Source organism: Hemicordylus capensis, chromosome 10 (assembly GCF_027244095.1).
Source record: "Hemicordylus capensis ecotype Gifberg chromosome 10, rHemCap1.1.pri, whole genome shotgun sequence".
Lineage (NCBI taxonomy): Eukaryota > Metazoa > Chordata > Lepidosauria > Squamata > Cordylidae > Hemicordylus > Hemicordylus capensis.
This window is the reverse complement of record NC_069666.1, coordinates 25,975,116-25,995,222: the sequence shown is the minus strand read 5'-3', so window position 1 is coordinate 25,995,222 and position 20,107 is coordinate 25,975,116. Positions and strand designations below refer to the sequence as shown.

Genomic DNA, 20,107 nt, shown 5'->3' with positions numbered 1-20,107 from the left:
CGTTACAACGGACAAGAGAGCCCAGAATTAATAATCAATCACCAAACCCCAGCCCCCCTGACGGGCAGTTCATTGGTAGCTGGGCCTTTGCAAAATCAAATGCGCGGTTTCCACACCAAGGCTGTTAAACAAAGAGCTGTGAGTGCACACGGCAGCTGAGATTAAAACATCTATCTTACTAGAAAGGGAAAAAGAATATTTCTTTTTCATATGTGATTAAGCTTGGGGCCAAGGGCGAGGGGACGAGGGGTGATAACGCAGCAGGTTGTGGATGAGGATAGGGCCCTCAAGGACAGGGACATGGAGAATGTTGCCACAGCTGATCAAACTGCAAGAAAGACAACACACAAATATGGAAAAGGGCAGATTTGGGCCAATCACAAAGAGAGTATCTTCTACACCGAAGGCAGAACTGGTGTGTATGTAATTCACTTTCCCCAGACAACCCGGAGTAAGAAGAGCTCCTATAGTGCAAACCGGAGGCTCTCAAACTCCACCCAGACACCCCAAACACGGCCATGATATTAATGGCAGCCGAATAGACACACACCATGAAATTAATGTATTTACCCAAACAGAAAACGACTCTCTCTGCACTCAGGACTTAAAAGTAGAGTTTCAAGTAGACTTAAAAGTAGAGTTTCAAGTAGACTTAAAAGTAGAGTTTAAATACAGGTTATCGCTGCTATTTACTCAAAAGGAACAGGACTCTGAATTTAAGATGACCTCCTGATTTCTAAGATTAAAAAAAAACTTTTAAAAACCTGTTCTTGGATTCAGGTAAATACAGTATTTGGGGTCTCAAGAGAATATGTAATCTTTTGTGGTGGTGGTGGTGGTGGTGGTGGTTTGCACTGGGGCCTTGGCAGAGTGGCAGCTGATAGACACACACCATTAACACATGTTCGAAGCACGGAAGAAAGGTGTGGAGTGTGGCTGTTTGGCAGCTGCTCTGTTGAGGTATGAGGCTGACGCAGGGGGCGTGGCCATTACCCAGAAGAGAGTCTGTTCAGACCCTCTCCTGGTCCTCCCCAGTCAATGAGGTCATCCACACAATCAAAAACGGTGTTCTACCTGGGTTTGGGAGCAACGTGGGCTCCCAATTTTGGGTTGTGTGGAAGCAAGGTAGGGGGAAAACCTGGGCAGAAGTGATTGTGTGGAAGCAAGGTGGGAGGAAAACCTGGGTCGCTTTTCTTCCTACCTTGCTTCCATACCATCACTTCTGCCCAGGGTTTCCTCTTACCTTGCTTCTGCACAACCGAAAACTGGGAGCACACACAGCTCCCAAACCCAGGAAGAACCCAGTTCTTGATTGTGTAGATGACCTCATTGTTACATTGAAATGCTGACTGGTGAGGGGGCGTTATTTCTCTGCCTTGCTGGGAGCGAGATAGGGAAAGAAGCTGTGGGCCCAGCCAGCATTTCAACGAAGCACGGGCTGGACTGAAGCACTGGTGAGTGCTTTGTTGGGTGAAGGAGGAGACAGGGGTTCTGCTCCATTTCCCCCATGCCCCTGAACAGGCCAATTTCTGTCAGAGGGCGTTCCTTCGAAGGCCACAGTTGACTTTCTCTTGCCTCACGTGTCCTCTGGAGCTGACAAACAGCCATGAAATCCTGCCCTACGGCGTGTATTTAGCAGCATGCCATGATTGTTTACTGTTGCTGCCATTGGGCCTGTCTTTCCCCGCATACTAAGAACTTCAGGCCAGAGCAAAAGCACTTTGGGAACTACCAGGAAAGAACTCACTGCTGGCATGGACAACGGCATGGCAACTCTACCCTGGAGAAGCTGCTGGCGCGAACGCCACTGTTTCCCGTGCTGGTTAAAGCAGTCACGATGCATTGTCGGAAAAGCTTTCAAAAGTTAATTGGTACAAATATGACGATGCCTGCCAGAAGCATTAACGGGGCATTGCAAATTGGATAATGGTTGCCGGCCGCAATTCTGGAGCCCTGTAATTGCCACCGATGAAAAGGTGAGTTTGCCTTCTGAACAGGCTGGCACGTTTGGGTTCCATTTCGACAGCTAGGGGGCTGGCAGGCCAGTCTAGGGCAGATTCCAGCGGGAAGAGGTCAAGCCACCCCTCCCAATACTCTCCTTCCCTCCAAATGAATCGAAACCCCCATATGGGCATCCTGTCTTACCTGAGGGGAGAAAGAGGTTATAGGAAATGTGGCAGGATTAAGCATTGTATTATAAGCACCATTCAAGGAAACAAATAACAACAGTAATTTATTTATTGATGATGATGATGATGATGATGATGTACATTTACATATCCCCCTCCCTCCAAGGAGCTCAGAATGTTATACATCATTCTCCCTTCCGGCACTGTTGTCATCATAACCACCCTGTGAGGCTGACGTTAATACCATAGTGGCTGGCCCAAGATTGCTTTGGTGTGCCTGCAACAGCTATACCTTTGTGGCCATGGGAGGAAGGGAGAAGAGGGAGGCAGTGTTCCTTCTAAGGCGTGCGCATGTGCGCACACTCACATGTTTTTTGATGTCTGCTCAGTTAATTTTAGATCCTGCTCAGGTTGAATCAGGAAGGCCCCATCTGAATGCCGATACTGCTGCCCAGAACAAAATTCATTCCGCACACAGATGAAAAAAATTAGAGAGAACACTGGAGGGAGGAAATGCATCTTATTTATTAAAATATTTATGTCCTGCCCTTTCATCCCAACAGAGACCCTAGAGCGCCTAACAACCAGATTAAGATAACGATAATGCCTCTAAGACGACCCAAGACAAGATAACAGCCCAATCTCACAGATGTGAGCTTAGACTACTTTAAAAGGCGATTAGACAAATTCACGAAGAAGAGCTTGGTCACTGAGTAGGAATCCAAAGCCTCTGCATATGCAAAAGGCCACTGCATGTGCACCACGCCCATCTGGATGTTAGCCACTATTCTTCAGGAGCTGAGCTTGCTGGGCCTGTTCATGGACAAAGTTTTATGCAAAGGCAAAACCGTCTAACCCTTTGGGGCTTGCCCTTGTTCATCAGTGTGAATACTGCACAACTTGGTTTGCAGGGGTGCTCCAACTTCACTACAACGCCCATCATCCTCAGCCACAATGCCGTCAAGGCTGGGGATGGTGGGAGCTGTAGTCCAAAAACACCTGGGGACCCAGGTGTGAGAACCCCTGCTCTATTACTGTATTTACCCAAACCCAAGACTAGGTCTTTCCCCCAAGTTCATGTTAGAAACCAGTGAGTCATCTTAAATTCAGAGTTCCTGTTGGGCAAACTGTTGGAAGTGAAGGACTCTGCGCTGTCTCATGTCTCAGTGATAGAGGGGAACAGACCGCTGAGTCAGAGGGCTAGAGGGGTCAAGACAATGGCCATCCCTTCTCTACTGCTCTGACACTATCCCTTTGATATGTAGATTGCTACTCTCAGGGACTTCCTTCCTGCCTGCCTTGCCACTTCTTCTTCCTCTTCCCTTTCATCTTTTCCCTTGCAACAGACACATTTCTCTCTCCCTGCACCATGTATGCAGAGATGCAGAAACCATCCCTCTGCATCCAGCCAGCTAGATAGATCAGAGATCCTATCTCTCCACTTTACTATCTAGAATGGAGTTCACCAATAAAGACTCCTTATATTGATTGGAAACTATGAACTGGCTCCAAGTTTCTTTTACTCTCAGCATACACGCATACACGCATGCCTGGGCAGACTCTGCTGTGTTTTGCCTCTGTGCACTCTGCTGTAATAGAAGGGTATCTCTTACCAGAGCAAATTCCCAACATAAATAAGCTTACAACCTGTATTTAAGCTCTATTTTTTCAGGGTCTCGACTTAAATTCAGAGTCCTTTTGCATTTGGGTAAATGTAGTACTTTGATTTTGGCACCGTCTGGCCTTTTGTACTGTGCATTTCCTTACTTGGTTGTTGGATGATTTGTACTGAGCATTTTTAATATATGTGTAAGGCATACCTTGCTCACTGCAAAAACAGAAAAGAAAAGGAGGAGAAGGAAGAAGAAGAAAAACAAAGAAGAAGAGGAAGAAAAAGAGGAGGAGGAGGAGGAAGAACCACTCCTCAGTGGAACCTCATGTCCAGAGACAAAAGGTGTCTTTCTCTGGGGCCTCTAGAGGAAGGCAATGTTCCTCCAGGCACCCTGATCCATGAATGATGCCAGGGCCCCTGGGAGAACCTCCCGTTGCAGATGGGATGGCTGGGAGCATGCCATGGAGCTAGCTATTTTCTCTGCTGAGAGGGTTGCTGTGCCATCACCACACAAAGGAGACCAGGCAGTTCTGGGACTGGCAGCAGGCCCTCTGCGTAGTCAGGGCCCTTGGCAACTGCCTCGGGGCATTCACACCTGACCCCAGCCCCTGGTTCTTTATTTATGGACTGCGGTTGCACACTGCCTTCTGCCAAGGTGTTTAAGGTGACTTAGCAGCTGAATATGAGAACAAGGAAGAGTTAAAGAAGGCAAAATAAGAGGAGAGCAGGCATGTTTCTGGCTGTCAGTGGTCTCTCCAGCAGCAGGCGACTCGAGCTCCTGGGATCTTTTTATTTTAAACATTTATACCCCCATTTTCTCATAAACCTTGGTTGCCCAGATGTTGTTGAACAAGAAATGGTGGCTGGGGGTGGTGGGAGTTGTAGCTCAGGAACAGCTAGAGAGACGAGGCTGCCCGCCTAAAGGGCCCAAGGCAGCATGACTTGTCCCCTTAGCTAAGCAGGGTCCACCCTGGTTGCATATGAATGGGAGACTAGAAGTGTGAGCACTGGAAGAGATTCCCCTCAAGGAAACTGCCATATACTGAGTCAGACCATTGGTCTATTTAGCTCAGTATCGTCTTCACAGACTGGCAGCAGCTTCTCCAAGGTTGCAGGCAGGAATCTCTCTCAGCCCTCTCTTGGAGATGCTGCCAGGGAGGGAACCTGGATCCTTCTGCCCTTCCCAGAGCGGCTCCATCCCCTGAGGGGAAGATCTTGCAGTGCTCACACATCAAGTCTCCCATTCATATGCAACCAGGGCAGACCCTGCTTAGCTATGAGGACAAGTCATGCTTGCTACCACAAGACCAGCTCTCCTCCCAGGGATGGAGCCACTCTGGGAAGAGCAGAAGGTTCCAAGTTCCCTCCCTGGCAGCAGCATCTCCAAGATAGAGCTGAGAGAGGTTCCTACCTGCAACCTTCGAGAAGCCACTGCCAGTCTGTGAAGGCAATACTGAGCTCGGTGGACCAAGGGTCTGACTCAGTATATGGCAGCTTCCTATATTCCCTAAGATCTTTCCTGGCTCTGTACTTGAGATCTTTTTAGGAGAAGAAAGCTGGTCTGGTGGTACCAAGCATGACTTGTCCCCTTAGCTAAGCAGGGTCTGCCCTGGTTGCATATGAATGGGAGGCTAGAAGTGTGAGCACTGGAACATATTCCCTCTGCGGATGGAACCGCTCTGGGAAGAGCAGAAGGTTCCAAGTTCCCTCCCTGGCAGCATCTCCAAGAGCGGGCTTAGAGAGATTCCTGCCTGCAGCACTGGAGAAGCTGCTGCCAGTCTGTGTAGACAATCCTGAGCTAGATGGACCAATGGTCTGACTCAGTACATGGCAGCTTCCTATGTCCCTAAGGCAGCACAGAAAACGCTTTAGAGCATGGCCTGCCAACCTGGGGTCCCAGCTGTTGTTGGACTATAACTCCCATCATCCCCAGCTACAAAGAGATGGTGGGTGTTATAGTCCAACAGTATCTGTGGACCCAAGGCTGGCAAGCCCCACTTTAGAAACCCAAGTCCCAGAAATGCTTGAACAAATCCAATCCTTTGAGGAATAAATATCCACAGGCAAAACATTATATTGCACTCGAAAAGCTATTTATTTTTCAGAAAAGCTTTTCAGGCAAAAAGGCACTTTCCTGCCAACTTTGGATTCTGAATTCCAATACAACATTTTTCCATGCAAGCATTTCATTCTGCCGAGTTCAGGGTTAAGAGATCATCCGTTAACTGACCTTTGGTTCTCTGTGGCTTGCCTTGCGGCCAGGTGGCTCAAGTTCCTTTAAGAAGAAACTCTGGACTGCAAATACTGCTGGCTGTTACGTGAACTACTGCAGAATTGGGCAGGATAAATAGGCAAGGATGTCAATCTTCGAACGAAACAGTAATCAAGCCAGGATCTGAATTCATTCATTAAATACCTGTTTAAGCAAGCTTTTTAATCTGTAGTTTTCAAGTTTCAACTTGTAGGGTTTTTGTCTATTTTTTAAATGGGTTAAATTTATGTTAATGTTTTATGACTGTTGTTTTTTAAATTGTAAACCACCCGGAGATTTTTAGATGGGGTGATACAGAAATGTGCTAAATAAACTAAACGAAACAGAACAGATTTGCATCATACATCTAATACTTCTATACGGGAGCCTTTTCAAGATGCAGAACAGTTTACAACAGAGGCTGCTGCTCACTGTTGGAAGAAAAGATCATCTCTAATATTTTGATTTTCAATTCAGATAACCGCCACATTCTGAAGGGAAAAAAACACTCTTCCTTGTTTTTAGATGATGCACACATCTGTCACAGCATCTTGAATGCATGCATTTTCTGAGCAAGTGTGCAGCCTTCCTTTCCTGGAATCCCTGTCCCAACAGTACTGCAAATAAAGCAAGTTTGGAACTGAAACAGGCCAGAGAGTCCAGGACTGTTGCTTGGCAAAGAACTTGGCTTCCAGGCACTTTCCAATTTCATCGCTTCTGTGTGCAGCCATAAATCAGAGGCTGACATTGTGGGGCCTTATTGCCTCTGCCACCTGACAGTAGACTATGCAGGCCAAAAAAAGAAATGATTTAAGCAAAGCGAGTTTGGAGAGCTAAGAAGGTCTCCTGGGAAGTCACAAAGCCTCCTCTTTTTGTTTCTCACGGGCCAGCACTGATTGCGCTTCCATGGCTGCTAACCTCATAAAATATCTAGGTAGGGTTCTCTTTTGTAATGGAGTCTCCCCAGTATTTTACAATCCCCAGGTCCAGGAACCAGGTCCAACAATTTTGGCATCGGTACCATCTCAGGGGATGAGTTCTCAGAGATTTTTGGCAACATCTACCCCCAGTTAATGAAAAATAGGTGATAGCACGGCTGCACTTACATCTTGCTCTGTGTTATTACCCCATCTTTATCCCTACCTCCAAATGACTGGGGTAAAATGGCAGTCATTTCTGCACAATAATTGTACTATGATATACAAATGACTCATATTTATAATTTGTACTACTCACTTTGTCAGCCCTCACATTATCTGTTCATTTTGAAAGCACGTTTTCAGTCATTCTTGCAAAAGGTTAGGGTTAGCGTCACAGTGAACAAATTGTTTTATTCTCTCCATCAAGTAATCTTTGGAGGACATTCATGCCAATTTTCATTTCCATTCCTCTGACAACAGCCATAGGAGTTTTTGTATAGGAGTTCTTGTGTTTGTATAACATTTTAAAGCATTTAAAATATCACTGCAAATTATGCTGCTGCAAGCCTGATGGTCAGAATAAGTTCCTGATAACACACTGAAAATGGAAAGTTATAAAATGCTCTCAGCTATACTGACCATACCAGCTGACTCATGCACTACCATCCATTTCTAAATGAGCATATATTTGCTAAGTGTAAAACCTCTGATTTAACTGAATGACTTCTGCCATGTTCTGCATCTTTGTAGGACTCTTGACAGACCCAGCACGTTCTGAGAGGAGCAAATGATCCATGGTCTTTGCTTAGCAACTGAGCTGCCCTCTTTTGTTTCCTAAGGCCAAAAAAATCAAAATGGCCGTCTTCATGCTGATTTATGCATGCCACAATCCACTGGGAAGTTTTCCTGGGCTAGCCTTGTTGAAATGAACAGGAACTCCTGTCAATTTCACTAGCATTTCCTGACTTGCTCAGGAGAATCACCCCCGTAAACCAGCTGCTGGTTGATAAAACAAAACAAGCAGGCTACAACTATGGTGTTAAAGTACGTGCTTAGGAACATAGGCAGTTGCCTTCCACCAAGACAGACCCTTGGTCCATCTAGCTTAGTATGGTCTACCCAGATGAGAGCTGCTTCTCCAATGTTGCAGGCAGGAGTCTCTCTCAGTCCTGTCTGGAGGTGCCACAGGGGGAACTTGCAACCTTCTGCATGCAAGCCGGCAGGTGCTCTTCCCAGAGCGGCCCCATCCCCTAAGGGGAATATATCTTTCAGTGCTCAGACACGCAGTCTCCCTTCCAGCTGCAAACCAGGACAGGCCCTGCTTAGCAAAGGGGACGATTCCTGCTTGTTCCCACAAGACCAGCTCTCATTCTTAAGGCTTCTTTAGGCAAGGGAGAGGAAGAAACCCCTCCTGCCAGCTGGCTGATTGCTGTTGCCGGGTAAAGTAACACAGCCCTTGCCCTCCTCCCAACCTTCCATGTGACCCTTGTGCCAAGTGACCTGCGTCCCACTCCCTCACTCTCCATACTGCCTGAAGTGTCCCCTGATCCAATATGGCGCTGCTGCCTCTAGTGGCTTTCTCTGATCAGCTTAAACATGGGGAGAAACAGAAGCAGAGCTAGGACAGGGGACAGGGAAGACCCAGGGAAGAGGGAAGACCCAGTGCCAGCTCTTCAGTACTTCAGATGACCTCTGGCAGCCCCGCCTCCTTCTCCCAACGCGGAGTCCTCACCATCAAGACCAGCATCACCGCATGGTTCCCCCAAGCAAATACCAGCAGCTCCCACCATTGCTGCCTGGCCCCCATTGTGGCCCCCCATTGGAACACAATTCAGCTGTAGCATGGCTGGCTCCTTAATTCTGCCCATCATGCTCAGAGCGATGCTGTGTCACGGCTGGGCATTGTGGGGGAGTTCAAAGGGCACACACACGCCAGCCAGCCCTCAAAACATTGGGCCCTGCGGCCACCTCCTCCTCACTGCCCGCTACCTGAAACCCCTCCTCTTCCTTCTGAGTCTTCATCCTCTCATCACTGCTGCTACCCAGTAAACTCACATGGGGGAAGAGGGAACTACCCTAAAAGGCTTGGCCCACAGCCTTCTCGGGAGAGGAGAGCCGGTCTTGTGGTAGCAAGCATGACTTGTCCCCCTAGCTAAGCAGGGTCTACCCTGGTTGCATATGAAAGGGAGACGGGAAGTGTGAACACTGCAAAATATTCCCCACAGGGGATGGAGCCATTCTGGGAAGAGCAGAAGGTTCCAAGTTCCCTCCCTGGCAGCAACTCCAAGATAGGGCTGAGAGAGATTCCTGCCTGCAGCCTTGGAGAAGCCGCTGCCTGTCTGTGAAGACAATACTGAGCAAGATGGACCAAAGGTCTGACTCTGATCAATGATATGGCAGCTTCCTATGTCTCTATGAGGTGCCTTTGCCATCATAGCTAATGGCAATGACAGACCCATGCTATAGGGATTTGTCCAATCCACACTGAAAGGATGGGAGAGAGGGAGGGAGGGCCCATGAAGCTGGTGGGTGCTGCTCTAACCAGCTGGGAAACAGAGACCAGCAGCTCTGGTGTCCAGATGCCAACCACACCTCCTGATGACATCAGGATGCTGGCATCAGGATGCAAGGATCATGTTGGCATCAGGATGCAAGGATGGCCGGTCGAAGGCCAACTCAACCAGCTGGAAGAGAATCCATGTGGACCGTGAGCACTGTGATATTTGGCTGGGAAATGCACTGGGGTAGCAATGGCAGGGAGCATCCAGGCAGGTGAAGCAACGACCCTGGGCAGTGGGAGGGGGTGACGGGGGAAGGTCCTGGGGGGTGCAGGTGCTCGAGCCAACCTTGGGAAGCTCTAGCATCCTCAAGAAGATATAGCACTGCTGCAAGATTTCCAGCTGAAGCCAGGTTAATCTCGTCAGTGCTTGGTTTCCCCTCCTTGACTGGGAGGGACTCCGTTTCAAGCCTCTTTGGCAATGCAGAGCACCACTACTTTGACTCTGTGTGTGACCTTTACTAAAATGCTATGATGCAACTGAGTACTCAAGCCTGAACTCAGAATCCTGGAGAATGCAGATGTATTGGTTAAAATCCCAAGGTACTGTTTGGGAAGGGTAAACAAGAGGCAACAGACTGGAAATTATCTATCTGAAGGACATCGAACTGTTCAGAGCTCAGGATATTGTGTGTGTGTGTGTGTGTGTGTGTGTGTGTGTGTGTGTGTATGTATGTGTGTGTGTGTGTGTGTGTATATATATATATATATATATATATATATATATATATATATATATATATATATATATATATATAAGCTAAAAAGTTCCTCTCTTCAAGTTGCTGTTTCACTGAAATTCTCCAAAAGAACTCAAAATAATATATACTTGTGCAATTCTGCCTTCTCCGGAGTTAAGAGCACCTCATTTAAGTGGTCCAGGTCCCTCCTCTCTCTCTCTCTCTCTCTCTCTCTCTCTCTCTCTCTCTCTCACACACACACACACACACACACACACCAGCTGGTCTAGCGTCTTAGATGCCTCCAAGAAGCCCACAAGCAGGACATGGAGGCAGCTACCCTCTTCTGTTATTGTCCCCCAGTGGTACACAGCCTCTGAACGTGGAGGCTCTAGAGAACCATCATGCCTAATAGCAGTGCATTGACTTATCCTCTATAAGCAGACCAATCCCCTTTTAAATGCAACTAAGCCAGTTCTCCCCCCCACCCGCAAGTCCTGCTATGCTGCCTCATCGTGAAGGAGGTGTTTTCCTGGGAGGGATGAGTGAAGTACGCCGGGAGGTATACTCTCAGTAGGGTCACCCAAAACGCGAAGGTCATCCCAGCTGCCCAGCTAAAGCAAGCAGGCACCTATATTGGGCAGCAGCGATGTAGGAAGCTGCTAGAGGCAGACAATCATTTCAGTGTCAACGACAAAGGCATCGTTTCATACTGCGTGGGAGAAGGCAATGGTAAACCACTCCTATATTTTACCAAGAAAACCACATGCATAGACAAAATAGATGTAGTGTCGGAAGATGCGAAGACCCAGCTCCCTTGAGAAGTCCATAATGCTGGGAAAAGTTGAAGGAAAGAGAAGAAGAGGATGACCAGCAACAAGGTGGATGGACTTGATGATGACAGCAATGAGCACACCACTGAGAGACCTTAAAAGCCAAGGTGAAGACAGATCATCCAGGAGAGAATCTATCCATGTGGTCGCTAAGAGTCGACACCGACTTGATGGCACTTCATCAGTCCATCCATCAATCCATCCATCCATCCATCCATCCATCCATCCAACCAGTGGCCATTGCCACATTTTGCAGCTGAGAATTCTACCAATTTAAATACACAGAGCAGCGTGGACACCATTATCTCAGGTGTGACCCCCACACCTCTGGGGAGTGGCATGTGAATTAAACCAGACTTTCACAACCTGGGGTCCCCCAGATGGCTGAAGGCCGTTATAGCTGGGGATAATGAAAGCAGCAGCCCAACACTCTCTGGGGATCCAGGCTTGGGAACCTCTCAATCAAAACACCACATAGGCAGGATCAGGCGCCTCCATCTTCCTTCCCAGTCCAGCACCCTCCTTTTGGGGGTCAGGTGAAGTCGGTGTTGATCAGGTGAGGGAGGCCTATGTGATTGCTTCGGCACATGCAGTTGTTTATCTTATCTCATTTCTTATTTCTCTATGTAAACCGCTTTGGAAACTTCGGTTGCAAAGCGGTATATAAATATGTGTTGTTGTTACGCTGCAACATTCCCCGGCCGCAACAGAGGACAATACCGTGGGGAAGTGAGGCCAGAGTTACCATAGCACTGACACTTTCTGAGTTATCCGGTCCCTGGTTTAAGAACAAAATCCATCCCTGTGCAGGGAAGTAGTCAAGCTGCGTAACCAGACAGCCGCGGTGCCTCAACTGTCCAGCCCAGGCTGTTCCACCAACCCAGCCCAGCCTCCCACAGCTGCTCCCTCTCACCTGGCTGGCCGGAGTCTGCCCAATCACTGCTTCATACGGAGGGGGCAGTTCCGCTGGATAGAGCATTCCCGGGCTGTTGATTGCAACCTCATATAAGGCGCTGAAGGGCGAGTGAGGAAAGTCCAAATGGAGCCCTCTGAAAAGCAACAGCGATAAAACCAGTAAGAAATAAACACACGCGTAAAAATACATGCCCCAAATGTACTTAAACACGTAAACCAAAATGCCAAAGCAGAGGGGCTCGTGCCTCTTAAGAACCCTGCTGCTGGATCCAACCAATCTGATGACAAATATTTATATACCGCTTTTCAGCCAAAGTTCCCAAAGCAGTTTACATCGATATAAATAAAATGGCTCCATGTCCCCAAAGGGCTCACAATCTAAAAAAGGAACATAAGATGGACACCAGCAGCAGCCACTGGAGGGATGTTGTGCTGGGGATGGAGCGGGCCAGTTGCTCTCCCCCTGCTAAACAAAGAATTGCCACTTTAAAGAAGGTGTTTCTTTGCTCAGGTAGCTGGACAACCAAGAGTCCCTGTTGCCCAACAGTGGCCACCAAGCACCCTTCCCTGCTGTTTGCTCCCTCACCTAGCAGTGGAGAGCATGTCACTAGTTTCTTTAAAAAGCAACATAACCAGCAGTCCAAGAAGAGAATCCTTACAATATGAGGTTCAGGGTGGGCCAGTTTTTCTTCTTTAAAAAATCACCTTTGTGCTTCTATCACAGGAGTGCAGGTGTACTCGGGGGGATAGTAGGGCGGAGGTGGGATTGGAGGGATGAACTCGTCAAAATCCAAGGTCTGGTGCAGGATAGTTCCATGGGGCGTCATGCAGTCTGGGTTCGCAGAATGAGACCTCTGTGGCAGGAACTGAAGGGTATAAATGAGAGAAGGTCAAGGATGCATTAGAAAGGTCCACCAGTAGGAAGTTCTTCACACAGCAGCAGAAACCACATTAGACATGATCAACACACACAGGGGTCTCAACCTCTTTAAAAACAAACACACACACACCCCAAGTGCACCCCTTTTGCCCTAAACCTTCAACCCAGGTAACCCGCTGAGCTTTTTAATTTAGAATACCCATGAGCACCCACTGAAATAGAGCCCTTGGGGGACAGGGATCCATCTTATTTATTTATTTATTATTTCTCTGTGTAAACCGCCCAGAGCCATTTTTGGAAGGCCATTTTGATTTGAAATCAAATCCATCAATAAATACGTGAATTTTTCCCATTAATTTCAATATTACTGCTTATGAACAACTTCATCTGGATGTTAGCCCGTGACTGGAGTAGCCCGTCTCATAACTGTAACATTTAAATTGTATGTGTACGTAAACATATGTACATCAAAATACGAATATGTTACTACAATTAAGGAGACAGGCTGCTACAGATATTGGCTCACATCCACACTAAGTTACTCATAAGCAGTCTTATTGAAATTAATGGGGCAAATTTACTTGTCCTACTAATTTCTGTGGGAGTCATCAGTGCTAATTTTCTGAAGCCTGTCAGGCTGAGGGGAGGGGTATGCTGAGCTTCAGCCTGTATTATTTTTTATTATTATTATTTTACATTTATATCCCTCTCTTCCTCCAAGGAGCCCAGAGCGGTGTACTACATACTGAAGTTTCTCCTCACAACCACCCTGTGAAGTAGGTTAGGCTGAGAGAGAAGTGACTGACCCAGAGTCACCCAGCTAATCTCATGACTGAATGGGGATTTGAACTCGGGTCTCGCCACTGCCAATTAGGAGCAGCAGAGGAGGCGGGTCTCCATCCTCCTCCCTCCCCTTCTGCAGCAGACACATCGCTGAGGATGCATCATCCTCAAGCGTGGCCGCAGCAAGGGGAGGCAGTAACGCTCCAAGTGCCCCTTGGGAGCCCTTCAAGTACCCCTCGGAGTACTCGCATCCCCTGCTGAGAACTCCTGATCTCACACAGAACAAGTGGGGAAAAGACACTTCCCGTGTGCAAAGAAGGAATCGCCGCTATCAAAACGGGAGTTGAAGGGCCATAAAAAGTGACACCTCTCTAATTGCAAAGAGGCCCACAATGCACATAGCAGCAGGATGTGAGTTGGCCATCAAGCTGCAAAATCTTGGCCAATGAACAGAAGCATCACACTTCTAAGAGAGTGCCAGTGTGACAAGATTCATCCCCACTGCCCAGGATTCCTTTGCTATGTCGGCCCTGACCTTGAAAAGCAGCTGGAAATGCCAATTAGCCCCAAGTGCGGCCACCCCAGTGTTGCCTAGGGCGGGCTGGACACAGCCGATGCCTCTGATCCTGTTCCCTGGCTTACCCCTTCATTTCTGGACTCCCTTCAAGGTCCTGCTTTCCTGCTTTTAAAGCCCTGCAGTGGCCACAAGGCACAGGAGGCACTAAAAGGGGGGGTGAAGGGGACAAACCAGCACCCCTCCGGCACCCCCTCCACCGTCAGACCTATTGCTAAACAATGAACTGGAAATTAAAATAAGGCTGCAATCTTACGCCTGTATGCTTGAAGTTAATCTCATCCAATTCAATAAGACTCCAGAGAAAATAAATTCAGGGTGGAAGCATTAATTTGAAATATATCCATCTTTTACAAACCAAATGTAGGGCAAAGCTCTGCTCCCCAATGCACTTCCCTCTCCCCCATATTCCCCCCCCTTTCTTGTTCAGTGTTGTAATTTTTCTCTGATACTAGATTTTGTGTTGTGCAGACGGTCCACCTGGTTTAGGAACACAAGAAGCTGCCTTAGATCGAGTCACAACACCGGTCCCTCAGGTTTAGGACTGTCTGCATTGACTGGCAGTGGCTTCTCCAAGGCTGTAGGCAGGGCTCCTACCTGGAGATACTGGGGATTGCACCTAGAACCTTCTACATGCAAGCATACAGATGCTCTTCCACTGAGCTATGTCTCCATCCCCTAAAGGGAAAATCTCACAGCGCGCCCAGTAGTCCCCCATCCAAATGCAGACCAAGGTGGACCCTGCTTAGCAAAGGGAACAGTTCAGACTCGCTACCACCACAAGACCAGCTCCTCTCCCCATTTCAACTTCAGTCACTCCTGACCTTTCTAGTGCTGTCCTCTTTGAATGCTCACCTGGCTCCAGCGCTTGGCTAACACCCCCTCTTGGAGGACAGGTCTAGCAATGGCTACTAGTCTGAGGGCTATAGGCCACCTCCAGCCTCAAAGGCAGGATGCTTCTCACCAGTTGCAGGGGAGCAACAGTCAGAAAGAGCGCTGCACTCAGGTCTGGCCTCTAGGCTTCCAGTGGCATCTGGTGGGCCACTGTGTGGAACAGGATGCTGGACTAGATGGGCTTGATCCAGCTGGGCTGCTCTTTATGTTCTTAACTCTGCCTCCATCTCCGTGCCAGAGGCCTATCCCACCCTGTTCCCTAACATGCTGGGAACCTCCGCCTCAGCTCCCGTGTCCTCTGCTGCCACAGCCTCCGACCTAGCACCGGCAATCCCCTTATCTTAATGTTCCGTGCATTAAGAGTCCTTAAATTATACTGCGGCAAAAGCACCAGAGGACTACTACAGAGAAAAATTGGGTCGTTTGAGGTTACCATTACTTTCCTTCTGGGAGGAAAAAAAGCCGTTAAAAAGAAAATATTTCATAAGATTAAGCAGGAGGGAGCAGGAACGAACAACTTTCATCCTGCACTCCCATTCCTAGCCCTGCAAAATTAAATCTCTACCAGAGTATTATAAATCCTCCACACTTTTGGTACACCGAGAGCCTCTGGCTCCGTGTTAAAAATGTACACCAAATTAAAAATATCAACACTACAAGAAGAGCGAGGAGTCCAATCTCCGAGGGAATTAATTATTTGGCATTTTAAACATGGGATTCTAGAAATGCACTTGAGAAAACAATGAATAGTAGTTCTGTGGGTTTCCGCTTTCATTTTGAAATGTGCATGTTTGCCAGGGGAGAATGCTTAGTCAAACAAGTGTGCATATTATGCAAACTGTAAATGTGCGTCATTATTTCTCATGATATATATTTTTTCATAACTCCCTAGGAAAGTCCTCTTCTAGCCTAAGTTGAGTGGTAACAGCCCTGCCGGTCAGAACCAGCTGGCTTCTAGAGCCTGAAGCCCGATTCAGACATTACGCTGTGCAAGTCTACAGATGTCTGTTCACCTGTACACACGTTTGTGTGCAGTCTCTCCCAGTCCTACCGGAAAGTGAAGCAGGGGCTTTTACCCTCCGGAAATACTGGAGAGTTTATATTTATTTATTACATTTATATCCCACTTTTTCTTCTGAGGAGCTCAGAGGTTACATGGTTATGTTCATCCCCACAACTACCCTGGCAGGTAGCTTAGGCTGAGAGATAACATGGCTGGCCCAGAGTCACCCAGTGAGTTTCATGGTTGAATGGGGATTCGAACTCGGGTCTTCCCAGTCCTAGTCCAAGATTCTAACCACGACGCTATGCTGGCCAGGCCAGAGCGAAGCTGAGGCCTTCTACATGCAAAGTAAATGCTCTACCACTGCGCAAAGGAGCCCAGAGCGGTGTACTACATACTTAGGTTGCTTTCTCACAACAACCCTGTGAAGTAGGTTAGGCTGAGAGAGAAGTGACTGGCTCAAAGTCACCCAGCTAGTCTCATGGCTGAATGGGGATTTGAACTCGGGTCTCCCCAGTCCTAGTCCAGCACTCTAGCCACTACACCACGCTGGCACCATAACCCCCACAATCAATACTTCAAACACGGTCTGTGTAGTCTCCACACCTTGACTCTGCCAACAGTTTGGACACACATATCTTCGCTAAGCCAACGCATCTTCTTCGCTAAGGAGAAGTGACCAGTTGCCAGGGAAAGTGAGAGGCTCCCTTTCTCACTAGCCCTGGCAACTGGCCACCTCCCCTTAGCAAAGTTGCAGGTGCCACAGTTTGGGAAACCTGGTATCACATTTCAAAACCACCCTCCCAAAAAGGTAAGTTTCAAGAAGCCATTCAGAAGTATTACAACGAGGGTGATTAATTCTGTGTACTTATTAAAACGGATAGACAAGACAAACGGGGGGGGGGGAAGGGGGGGGATACTCTGAATCAGGAAATCCCCCTGGAATTTTGATCTCCTCTAGCATTAAGCAGCTCTCTTGTCCAGAGTCATTCAACAATGCGTCCCTTAACAAAGCCATCACTCTCCCGCAATCACCCCAGCCCTTCTCCCCGGGAGCTCCCCTAAGTCAACAAAGAGGCGAGGAGGGGTTCTCCCCACACCTCACCTGTGGGTAATTAAAGGCTGCAGCAAGGCAGCTCTTAGATAGCTGGCAATCCTCTTATTCAGGTCTCAGGGCCAGTCAGCAAGGGGGAGGAGGAGAGAGAAAGATGGCCTCTGCGGAGGATCTGTAGTGTGCTCTGACATCCACCGCCCCACTCCCACCCCCCTCCCCATCCCAAGGCTCTGGAACTGCTGAAGAACTGGACGGAAGGTACAGCTAGAAGGAAATGGAGCTGCCTGCCGCTCCCGACCTCCCCCCCCCCCGAACGAAGACCCTCTCACAAGGGCTAATACATCAGTCACATTGCTTGCTAGTGCTTTTCCAAAGCCAATTCAAGGCGCTGTTACTGCCTTCTACTGAGTCAGGCCACGGGTCCATCTAGCTCAGTGTTGTCTACACAGACTGGCAGCGGCTTCTCTGAGGCTGCAGGCAAGACTCTCTCTCTCAGCCCTATCTGGAGTGGCCAGGGAGGGAACATGGAACCTTCTGCTCTTCCCAGAGCAACCCCATCCCCTAAGGGGAGGATCTTACAGTGCTCACACATGTAGATTGTAGCAGGTTCTGTATGGAGCCCTCTGCCTAGCAGTACCTCAAGACCCATCGACAACCTAGTGACTGCACAAAGGTTACTAAGTGGCAGCAGTGGAGAGGCGAACTGGTCTTGTGGTAGCAAGCATGACTTGTCCCCTTAAGTTAAGCAGGGTCTGCCCTGGTTGCATTTGAATGGGAGACTTGATGTGTGCACAGTAAAATGTGCTCACCCTTAAGTGATGGAGCTGCTCTGGGAAGAGCAAGAGGTTCCAAGTTCCCGCCCTGGCTTCTCCAAGAGAGGGCTGAGAGAGATTCCTGCCTGCAACCTTGGAGAGGAGCGCTGGTCTTGTGGTAGCAAGCATGACTTGTCCCCATAGCTAAGCAGGGTCTGCCCTGGTTGCATATGAATGGGAGACTTGATGTGTGAGCACCGTAAGAGATTCCCTTCAGGGGATGAAGCCGCTCTGGGAAGAGCAGAAGGTTTCAAGTTCCCTCCCTGGCTTCTCCAAGAGAGGGCTGAGAGAGATTCCTGCCTGCAACCTTGGAGAAGCTGCTGCCAGTCTGTGAAGACAATACTGAGCCAGACAGATGGACCAATGATCTGACTCAGTAAACGGCAGCGTCCTATGTCCCTAAGGTTCTCTGGATCTCAGCCCTTACTCAGGGCTCTTTCCGACAGGGAATTATTCCAATTTCAGCACACCTTCTGACAGAAGATGTAATGGGATGTCTGCATGACATACAAGCACCTTGTGCAAGGCAGGGTTGCACAACTCATGCACTCCTGCAGATGTTGGACTACAAATCCCACCATCTTGACTACTGGCCACTGTGGCTGGGGACAATGGGGATTGTTGTCCAAAAGCAGCTGGGGTCGGGGGGGTCAGGTCGAAGTTGGGCAGCCCTGGTGTAAGATCTCAGTGCCACCCACGGACCATCTGTGAAAAAGCTGTGCCTTTTCCAAGTTATAATAAAGTTATAAGTAGTATTGAAAGGACATGGTTGTTTCACATATTGTCAGCATGTGGAGCAAAGCACGTACACAGTGTACTTGAATGCCGTGTGGATTTCCCGTTACATCTTCCCTCGGAATTTGTGCTGAAGTTGGAATAGATCTGGAAGAGCCCCCAGAAAGAGTCCCCTCCCCGCAATATGAGCCCCCTCATCCATTAGGATCAGCAAGGAGGGTCCACCATTCTCCACATGACTCATTGAGATCCTATTCACGCTTAGAACTTTCTGCCCTCCTGTCTCCATTTCCTACATCTCCCTCCTTTCCTATCTGGTGCTGGAAGTAAAGACTCACCTTGAGCAGAGACAGAGCCTACAAGAAAAGGCAAAAATATTTCGGGCTCCTTAGTTTAGAAGAAAGATAACTACCAGAAGGGGGAGATATTATAGAGGTTTCTAAAATTATACATGATACAGACAGAGAGATAGAAAAGTTTTCCTCCCTCTCCCATGCTTTAAAGTATTTTAGAATCTGCTTTGCAGGCTGAGAAACTTTGCCCACCCTCATACGTAGATCATATCTGAATTCTGAATTCTCTGAATTCTTTACTGACCTGCAGGAGAGCCCTTAAAACCTGTTTGGCCTGGCCTTCCAGGGTTTTTAATTAGTTTTAATAGTTTTAATGTTGCAACCTGGTTTTCAGGGTGTTTTTTTTTAATTGTTCTGATTGGTTTTTTTATGATGTTTTAATTGTTAATTGATGTTTTACATTGTTTGTATTTCTGTTTTAACTGTTATTGGTTTTAATGGTTTTGTTTTAATTGTAAACCACCCTGAGCCATTTCGGAAGGGCATCATAAAAACCAAATAAATAAATAAATAAATAAATAAATAAATAAATAAATAAATAAATAAATAAATAAATATCATCTTCAGGCCCATGGGCCGTAGTAGTAGTAGTAGTAGTAGTAGTAGTAGTAGTAGTAACAACATCTTTATGTATATAGCCATCCCATAACACTTGTACTCTGGGAAGCTCACAAACAATGAAACAAAAGTGAAATAAAACATACAAATAAAAACACATAAAAGGAAAAACCACAAGAAAATACAACTAAAAATAACCCAAAGACATTTTTAAAAGGAGTCGTAGAAGAGTCCCGCTGGACGAAGCATGAATCCCACCATTCCAGCATCCTGTGTCCATCTAGAAGCTTCTAGGAAGCTTACAAACAGAGCATAAGGACCACACCTTCCCCAACACCCCCTATTTGTTTTCCCCCAGCATCTGGCACAGAGTTTCCACTTGGCTCTCATGACTGGCTCTCCTCCATGATGTTGACCATATCCTGTGGCAGTGAGTTTCAACTAATGACGCTCTGCATGAAATAGTCTTTCCTCCTTTCTTCTGAACCTACAGTACTTCCCCTATGAGCCAACTGCCACGCCAAAACGTTTGCATCCTTCCTCAGCGGCATTTGTTGAGCCAAA

At 47.7% G+C, this 20,107-nt stretch overlaps 1 protein-coding gene across 6 annotated transcripts in view; it reads right to left on the bottom strand.

Annotated features, from left to right (window-relative positions):
• Nucleotides 1-20,107, bottom strand: part of ENTREP2 (endosomal transmembrane epsin interactor 2) — a 314,260-nt gene that overhangs the window by 16,554 nt on the left and 277,599 nt on the right. For all 6 annotated transcript variants that reach the window (XM_053273181.1, XM_053273176.1, XM_053273177.1 and 3 more), the window contains 2 exons: nucleotides 12,603-12,763; nucleotides 11,896-12,031 (listed from right to left, as the gene is read on the bottom strand). In XM_053273181.1, coding sequence (XP_053129156.1) covers nucleotides 11,896-12,031; nucleotides 12,603-12,763 — 297 coding nt within the window. The remainder of the gene's footprint in view (nucleotides 1-11,895; nucleotides 12,032-12,602; nucleotides 12,764-20,107) is intronic.